Source organism: Harpia harpyja, chromosome 21, assembly GCF_026419915.1.
Source record: "Harpia harpyja isolate bHarHar1 chromosome 21, bHarHar1 primary haplotype, whole genome shotgun sequence".
Lineage (NCBI taxonomy): Eukaryota > Metazoa > Chordata > Aves > Accipitriformes > Accipitridae > Harpia > Harpia harpyja.
This window is the reverse complement of record NC_068960.1, coordinates 20,230,851-20,240,164: the sequence shown is the minus strand read 5'-3', so window position 1 is coordinate 20,240,164 and position 9,314 is coordinate 20,230,851. Positions and strand designations below refer to the sequence as shown.

Sequence of the window (9,314 nt, the reverse complement as noted above, 5' to 3'; positions counted from 1 at the left end):
GCAGGAGAGGATGCTACCAAGGTATGGAGATGATAGACGTGCCCCATGCCGTTGTATCTGATTTTTGTCTTGAGACTGCTCCAGCATGAGACTTGAGGGGTTTTTTTTTGTCGCTGGGTAGGAAAGCTAAACTCAGAACACACAGCCGAAGATGTACTTAAACATTGCAATAGCCAAGGCTGTTGTGACACTGCTACCCACCTGCAAGGTAGAGTCTTGAAAGGAATTGGCATGCAGAGAGTGTTTTCAGATAAACCCTGAAAGCTGTTCTACGTGGTTACATGAAAACTTGTAGTAGTCTGAAGGTCTGGTTCTGTAAACCGGTAACACTGCTTACCTGGTTAAGTGCATGAGGGTTTTTTGAGGGGTGGGGAGAGATTCTGATCCTATGAAACAAATGTTGTGCTATCTATTGTAATTTCTTTATAACTTGGTGTTTTTGTAAATGAAGTTGTATGTTTTTCCAGAGTATTTTTGTATGGACTGTAAATTACTGTCTTCCAAAGAGAAATTTAAAATCTTCAGTCTCTTTTTTTTTTGTTTTTTTTTTTTTTTTAAATGCACGTGGGATGTGCTTAAAAACCCCAAACAACTAAACCAAATGTAAGGTTGGGGGGCGGGGGGGCGATGGGGGCAGTGCCACAAAAAATATGTTCTACAAAATGATGATGTCATGGTAGAGTAAATTTGAGGAGACTAGGAACGCTGCTTTCCTGCTTCTAGTATTTCCAGGTTTTGACTTAACACCCTCTGAATAGTGCAGCTTGCAAACTGCATTGACAGCTGAAGTCCCAGTTTTCTGGGCGGACAACAGATACCCCTGACTTCTTTTAAAATTAGTTGCTTGGCTTAAACCACAATTCTGAGCTCTGATCATCTTAAGCATCCACCTCAAACCCTAGTGACAAGACCGAAGGGGCATGTAGCTATCTTGCACGGACTTCATTCTCCAGCATTCCCCCTACCGCTAGTATTCCAGACTTGTGGAGAAAGCATGACCATGTCAATAATCTTACCTTTTTTCCTTATTACCTCTGGTTTCCAGCTTGCTTCAAGTGCAATTCATCTCTTAGAAAATGTGCCTTAGTGGGTTTGAGAGGTCTTATCCCTCCTTCTCCCCTCGAAAAAACCCCCAAACTTAAGAGTGCAAGGCTTAGGTTTACTCACAGGTTAAAGTTAAGAAAGAGAACCCATGTTAGTTAAGTGGCTTTTAGCAGAGCTACCCCTTGAGTTTATAAAATGGTTACTTTGGTTTTGTGACCTGTGTTAAAACCATGGTCTTTCAATACTGTCAAGTCTGTGTACTAGTTACAGTAGGTATACAACTTCAGCACTTGTGTAAATAAAACTCCATCATGAATTTGAAGGAATTAAAGCTGAAGGAGGTGATAAGATAAACAGCAAAGCAACTATGAAAAGTGCTTTGTAATGGTCTACAAGCCTGTAATATTACCATGCTTTTAAACAAATTCTTCCACTTGAGTATTCCAAGACTCTTGAAGGCTGTTGTGCCCTTAACCTCTAGTCAGCACATGCATTTCTGCAACTGGTCTCAAACTAACCTAGCTAATTGATATCAAAGTATATGCCTTTACATGGATTTTTTTTTTAACTCTTGCTTTGCAGAATTATCTTCTAATTGTTCTTTTTTTTGTTGTTGTTTTTTTTCCCCCCTCACTCTTAGGGTGTTAAGAAGAAGTTTAGGAAGAAGTCAGGTTACTAGTTTCCTGGACTTGATCCAGCACAAGTCAGATTACACGCTTTATTTTAATCTACCCTGAGTCAACGCTTGGCCCAGTGCAGAGTGATGTTGCTGTTCTGGAGTTTCCCTGGCTATTGCAGAGGTTGGATGCTGGCCCAGGACTATGCAGATTAGATTACCGCTGTTTTAAATAAAGTTCAGACTGCACCAATTCAACTGAAATGTTTTCCTTTGTTTATGGAGCAAGTCTTCTGTCAAAGTGATTGAAAGGCAAGTTCCTCATGCGTAAAGACTCCTCTCCCTACAATACACAGAAGGAAACAACCCAAGCTAGAGACAATATTGCCAAGCGTGGCTCCTGTCCTTTTGGGTGAATCCTTCCGGCAGGCTTTTATATGCTCTGGGAAACGTCTGCGGTTCTAACTTTGCAGCTGCTGTTGACTCTAGCAGTCCTGTCTGAATGTGGTCCAGCGTAGGTCACCAAGAGTCAGTGCTAGAAGAAGCACTTCTTAGCTGTTACCAATTGCATCATCACATCACTTCCTGGCATAGTGTCTTACCACTGATCATCTGGGGACAGAGATTTTTATTCATTTGCCAGATGGAGCTGGTGGTAGGGCAAGTTCTTTCTGGAATACCTGAAGGAGAGAAAAGCTGTGCGTGGCCTTCTTTCTCATTTGTATTTTTACTGAAAAGTAAAGCAATCGTGCTAGCTTTGCAAGATGCTCACGGTTATCCCCAAACCCCAAGTAAGTAAATGCCTAAACTAAACCAAAACCCAGTAACAAACACATTGTTTTCTCTTGCTTCTACCACAATACATCCCCCTAAGACCCTAAACCCAATACTGAATGTATTTAATTGTGATCATGCTGAACACGAGATGACCAGAGCCAGAAAATATCTTGGACTTGAAGGTGAGGGAGGCTCCTTGATACCAGACGTCCTGCAAACTTTGCTGTTTTCTGTCTGCTTTCTTAGCTGGTTGCTGGGTGTGTGGCTTGGAGGTCCGGCTGGAGGGGGTGAGGGATGCATGATCAATCTCCTTAAAGAGGAGCAGCTCTGCACTGAAATTGTGTATGGCTAGTAACTTTGAGCAAGACGTTCCATTGCAGGAATTAACGTCTCCTGTGGTTTTACATGTTAGGTCTAAGCAAAGGAGTGGGTCATGTGAAGTCGCCTCCGCGACTTTTATTTTATTTTATTTTAGTACATTTTATTTTTCCTAAGGCTCAGCCTAAACCTCCTAAGAGGCAGTTTGTGGCTGTTGCCTCTGCCATAATAATCATAGTCCTCTGCGGAAGACAGCTTGGCTCTGTGATCTTTCCGGGTAGGTTTAGGCTCTTATTAGGTTGCCCCATGTCTCCTTTAGCAGGCTAGAGAGGCCCGGTTTCCTCAGACTCTCCTCACAGCTCATGCTTTAGGCTCCCAGCTCCATTTTGGCAGTTTCTCCACTTTCCTTTTGAAATGTGAAGCCCGCTGGCTCATATGGCATTGTCATGGTTCCCAGGCCCTTCTCCTCAGGGCACTCCTTAGCCAGTCAGGTCCCTTCCCATGCACATGGAGGTATTGTGCAGCTTGTGGGCGGAGATAAAAACAGTTCAATAGGTGAAGGAAAGAGGTAGAAAGCCACCTTAAAACTAACAAGCACTGCAAAGACAATCACTCAACACCTCCCACAAGCAGACTGACACCCAGCCGCTCTCCCTGCAACAGGCACCTTGAATGACAAAAAAATCCACCTCCTTTTGCCCCTGCCCCTGGTTTTGTTGCTGAGCATGACATCATATGTTAGGGAACATGCCTTTGGTCAGTCGGGGTCAGCTGTCCTGGCTGTGTCCCCCCGAGAACTTCTTGCCCACCCCTAGCCTACTCACTGGGAGGGAGCAGAGTGAGAAGTAGAGAAGGCCTAGACACTGTGCAAACACTGCTGAGCAATAGCCAAAACACTGGTGTGTTGTCAATACTGGTTTAGGCAGACATGCAAAACATAGTACCCTACAGGGCTGCTACGAAGGAAGTTAACCCCATCCCAGCCAGACTCAGTCCACTTGAACGGGGGGGCCCAGAAATGGACGCAGTAGCGTACAGGTGGTGTAGGGAGTGATGAGCAGGGGGAGACCATCATTTCCCTCACTCTTTTGGTGAGGCTCCTCTTCTACACAGTCGAGGACACTGCTGGCTTCCTTTGCCACCAGGTCGCAGTGCTGGATCATGTTTTGCCTTCTGTCCCCCAGAACCAGCAGGGCCATTTCCACAGAGCTGCTCCCCAGCCAGGCAGTCCCCAGTCCCTGCCACTGCAAGGTGTTAGTCTATCCTAGGCACAGGACCTGGCCTTTGTCCTTCTACTATTTCATTAAGTTCCTGACAGGACAGTCCTTCTGCCTGTCAGGTTGCCCCTGAATGGCATCCCAAGGCACAGGAATGGATTTCCCAATCCAGTGCCATCGACAAACATGGTGAGAGTTGCCTCCTCCAGGTCGCAGCTAAAGGTGTTAAACTGCACAGGGCCCAGGAGCATCCCCTCTGCTGCCCCACAACGTTCCAGTACATCCCATCTCAGCCTGATCGTCCAACTGGTGTTTTACCTATCCCTTTGTCTACCCTTCCAGACCGTAATGTCCTAAGTTGGGTAGAAGAATATGAGGGAGACCATGCTAAGAGGTTTGCTGAAGCTGAGGAACATGACATCCACTTTTTATCTCCTCAGGCACAACTGCAGGCTATCAGCTTGGCGAGGCATCATTTACCCTTGGTAAGTCCATGTTGACAGTTCTTCCCCTTTAGGTGCCCAGAAATGTCGCTCAAGAGGACTCTGATTGATTGCACACTCTTCACCAATGTCAGATTGTACAGTCTGGGGTTCCCTGGGTTGCACTTTTGGCCTTTTTCAAAGATGGGTGCGACATTTGCTTTTCCTCTCTCACAAGTGACCTCTGCCAATCCAACGACCTTTGAAAAGGGATATTCCAAAGAAAAACCCATTTTCCCCTGTAACTTCACTACCACCATTCTGCCTGTTATACCACATGCTTAATGTCTCTAATCTTTTTCATATATTTTCCCCTGTCCAGGACAGAATGACCATTTCTAACATCATCTTTTCAGCAGATGGTCTGGGCAAAGGCTCTTTCTACTCTTCTCCAATTTTCCCCTCCCTTTAATCTTTGGTCATTTAGATACCTCTCACCTATGCTGCTGTTTTGAGCTTCAGACACTAAAAGCTTACCTGTCCTTCAACAGTCTAATTGTCTCCTTAGCCAACTCTTTAATTATGTTTATATCTGTCTTTTTGTATCTACCTGCCTAAAATATTTCTCATAAGATTATCCCTTGTAGAAAGGCAAACTCCTTAGGAGCCGGCTGTACTTAGCATATGCTTGCGGAATGTGTTTTATTGTTTATGAAACTTGACCATGCTTTACTGTTCTTTGCTTGCAAAGAGGAAGAATCCTTCTGTGCCTGTGGGCAGCGAGTTCTCTAAGGAGAGCAGGTGGAAGATGGTGCGAAGGATCTGTAACACCCAGCTGCAGACTTCAGTGGAGAGTTCTGATGCAAGGAAAAGTGAGGTAAGTCCCAGAGGGCTGATGAGAAAAATGGTGGCATTGGGGAGGTGAGGAGCAAGGTTGTCCATACACAGTCAGACCTCAAGGCACTGCTTCTTCTACCTGTTCAGACCTCCTGAGGAGACACTCTGGATCATTATCACTTGGAGAATGCTGCTATAACCTCTTCTCTAACTAGAGAGTCACTGCAAGTACCTTCATTTTGTTTAATTAAAGAAGGAGTATAGCTCCTTGTTCACACAGTCGCTGGGTCACACGAGGGAGGTAGATGATGAAGTAAAAGTGGGGTGTCCACATGTCTTTGTGGACAACATTATCACAAGAATGAAAAGCGAGAGAAGAAAAAACCTCACCCAATAACGACAACAAATAAAACTAATAAAGAAAGGCTGGGCCTGTAATAAGTTACATTACGAGTCATATGCTGAAGAAGATGGACACAACAGCTTCTGGAAAAATTCCGTCATCCATTTCCACACTGCATCCTTGAGGTCCTGGTTCCTCATACTGTAGATGAGGGGGTTCACTGCTGGAGGCACAACTGAGTACAGAACTGCTATCACCAGATCCAGGGATGAGGATGAGATGGAAGGGGGCTTCAGGTAGGCAAATGTGGCAGTGCTGAGAAACAGGGAGACCACGGCCAGGTGAGGGAGGCAGGTGGAAAAGGCTTTGTGCCGTCCCTGCTCAGAGGGGATCCTCAGCACCGCCCTGAAGATCTGCACATAGGACAGCACGATGAAAACAAAACACCCCCAAAAGACAAAAGCACTAAACACGAGAAGTTGAAATTCCCTGAGGTAGGCATCTGAGCAGGCGAGCTTGAGGATCTGGGGGATTTCACAGAAGACCTGGTCTACAGCATGGCCTTGGCAGAGAGGGATTGAGAATGTATTGGCAGTGTGCAGCAAAGCATAGAAACAACCACTGCCCCAGGCAGCTGCTGCCGTGTGGACACAAGCTCTGCTGCCCAGGAGGGTCCCGTAGTGCAGGGGTTTGCAGATGGCAATGTAGCGGTCATAGGCCATGACGGTGAGAAGAAAACACTCTGCTGAAATGAAAAAGACAAGCAGAAAGGCCTGGGCAGCACATCCCAAGTAGGAGATGGCCCTGGTGTCCCAGAGAGAGTTGGCCATGACTTTGGGGAGAATGCTGGAAATGCAGCCAAGGTCGAGGAGGGAGAGGTTGAGAAGGAAGAAGTACATGGGGGTGTGGAGGTGGTGGTCGCAGGCTATGGCGGTGATGATGAGGCCGTTGCCCAGGAGGGCAGCCAGGTAGATGCCCAGGAAGAGCCCAAAGTGCAAGAGCTGCAGCTCCCGTGTGTCTGCGAATGCCAGGAGGAGGAACTGGGTGATGGAGCTGCTGTTGGACATTTGGTCCCTCTGGGCATGGGGATCTGTTCAGGGAGGTAAAGAAAGTGAGAATTTAGTCACCTTCTGTGAGCAACACCTACTGCATTTTTTTAGAAACCCCTCAAACTACCTCTCTCCTTTTCAGGAAGACCTTTGGCAGGTCCCTTGAGCTCTGGTTGGTGACCACTGAGGGTGCCACTGGGAACAGCTAACTCTGCTGTCGGATTAGGAAGAGAAAGTAATGGGTAATAGGGGAATAGAAACCGGGACTGATCAGATGGCCACTGGCCAGGGGAAGTTACCTATTAGCAGGTCCTGACAAGCAGGTCAAATCATCCCTGAAGAAACCACAAAGGCGATTTTGGTGCTGTCTGTAGGCAGAAAGGTGGGAAGGGAATTTGGGAGGTGCCTCGCAAACCGTCTGATCTCTTTCAGGGTAATGCTCTAGGAGTCTCCAGCATTGTACAAACTCGATTACCAACCCACTGTGTCCCCACCCCCGCCAGGGCAGGAAACAGCAGAGACTGGAAAGTGCCTTCCTTTTCGGCTAGCCCCTGTCTTGACCTTCCTCTTGAAAAATCGACTCCAGAGGTATCCTGGGAGCGACCTGGAGCTCTGAGCAGTCCTGACCCACGCAGCACCCTCCTGACAGCAGGAGGACCCTGCCCTGCCTGGGGTTGCTGCTTCCACCCACAGATTCTCTTTGCAGCGCCGTGAGGAGCTCCCCGGGCAGGCTGAGTGCTGACCCGGGCAGGCTGAGTGCTGACCCTGGCAGGCAGCAGAGTCCCTGTCCCGGCACACAGCCCCCAGGAGCGCAGGGACCCTGCTCGGAAGGACAGCCCTGGGCACCCCTCACTGCACTCCTGGCTTCTCACCCCTGCAGTCATCCCCAGGAGGAGGCAGCTGCCATGCCCTGTCCTACTGAGAGTGCAGCAGGGAAGCCCTGCTCTGCAGCACATCCTTCTCCTTTCTGCTAGGGAAACTGCAGAGTCCTCCTGACAGATCCTACAGGCAGTGAGATGAACCAGCCTTCGGAGATCCCTCCAGGATACTCATTATCATTGTGCTGCAGCTCAGAGACTTACCAGGTAGAGGGCTGTGAAGACTTTGCCGTCAGTGAGCTCTTAGCATCCTCCCACCCCGGACTCTTGAACCTCTCTCTGCCTCACTCCTCTCCTCTTGGCACCTTGCAGGCAGTGCCCTCAGCCCTGCTGCGCTTTGCCGAGGAGCCGCTCCTGGGCAGAGCTGTCTCTCTGCACCACTGCCCACTTACCATGAGCTCCCTCCGTCCCAGGAGCCCGGCACAGCTCAGCAGCAGAGGACCAGCCCAAGGCAGCACTTTCTCTGCCCCCTCTGGGCTCCCTCCGGGGGTCCCTGGGGCTCCAGGGGAAGCTGCTGGGAAAGAGATGGAACAAATCACTGCTGTTCTCTCCCTCAGCTGGGGAGAGACACTTATTGCCAGCACTGTCCTTTCTTCTATCAGAAAAAGAGTTGGCCATGAGAATCACCTTCCTTTGTTCCACCATGAGACAGGACACCTGGACAGGGACAGGGAGGGATCCCCTTTACCCCTCTGAGGGAACAGGTACAGCTGAGTCAATCGAGGCATCTCCTTCAGGCTGTGCAGTCCTGGTGCTGGAAGGGGACTCCGCTCCCTCCTGTGACGACTGCCACAAACCCACAGGAGCTGGGATTCCTCTCCTCTTGCCTCGCTTCAGGTGTGCACAAAATAGGCACCGGCATGTGAGCTCCTTGTCTCTGCTCCCATGCTAATCAATGCAGAGGGAGGCTGGGAGGGAGATGCAAATACCTGGTGACATCTGAGGTGCCAGAGGTGGTCCTAGCTGCAAATGCCAATGGAGCAGTTCATAGAGACAGGCCAACATCTGGGGGCATCCTCTTGGAGGCTGCTGGGAAGTTCCTTTGGCCATCTGAAATGACAGCTGATACCCAAATTAAGGGCAGCTGAACTCATTGTGTTCAGGGCAGCTCACAGAGTGATTCAGCTGAACAACTGTCCCCTGGGCCACAGGGAGAGCTCAGTCTCTCTCTTCTCCATCAGCTGTATTTCCTACATCTCCACTGATTACACTGGCAGCTGTCTCATGTTCAGCCCCACGTTGCCTTACAGAATCTGGGGCAGGTACTCTATGGAATGGTCACATCCAGGCCCACAGAGCTACATGAGATGCCAGGGCTGGCAGGGACCACACAGCACCTGCAGGAAAGCAATTCCCGTTCAGGGCAGGGATGTCACAGATGTTCTTGTCCTCCTGGTTGTGTTTTGGTTTGTACTAATAGTCTCGTCTTTGGGGGGATTTCATGGACTGGGGTGGGATGCAGCTACAGGGACACAGATGCCTGCTGGCAGTTTAGACGCCCTGGGACCCTCTGCTCAGGCTCCATCTGCAGCGCCTGAAGGGCTCTGGTCTCCTGCAGGTCCTCTCTGACAGCTGGCAGTCCCAGGCACGTACCTCAGGTAAAGCTCGAGAGGCGGCACTGGGGCTTATGGTCAGACAGAGGAACTCTGCCTGAAAACCTAGGAAACCTTTTTAATTTTTAAAAAAGGAGCACCGTTTCATCAGCTGAAATGTTCAATACTTTCCATAAAGTGTCAGTGGGATTTCTATCATGCCAAAAATGTGAATTTTCAGGATGTGCACCAATCATGGGAGAAGATACATTGACCTTCCC

The 9,314-nt window shown here is 48.8% G+C and overlaps 1 protein-coding gene across 1 annotated transcript; it reads right to left on the bottom strand.

The window, feature by feature from the left end:
• Positions 1-5,662: 5,662 nt before the first annotated feature.
• On the bottom strand, positions 5,663-9,036 carry LOC128135009 (olfactory receptor 14C36-like). The gene is made up of 2 exons (XM_052773426.1): positions 7,894-9,036; positions 5,663-6,664 (listed from the first exon to the last, which is right to left on the bottom strand). Exons 1-2 carry the CDS (start codon positions 8,144-8,146, stop codon positions 5,679-5,681), a joined length of 1,239 nt encoding a protein of 412 aa, XP_052629386.1. The 5' UTR covers positions 8,147-9,036; the 3' UTR covers positions 5,663-5,678.
• Between the last annotated feature and the right edge of the window lie 278 nt (positions 9,037-9,314).

Excerpts from the sequence above, each read along its gene's own strand:
- LOC128135009 (XM_052773426.1), bottom strand. The coding sequence starts at position 8,146 with ATGGTGGAACAAAGGAAGGTGATTCTCATGGCCAACTCTTTTTCTGAT. Across the intron at positions 6,665-7,893 it reads TGGGACGGAGGGAGCTCATG|ATCCCCATGCCCAGAGGGAC; the intron begins GTAAGTGGGCAG and ends CTCCCTGAACAG.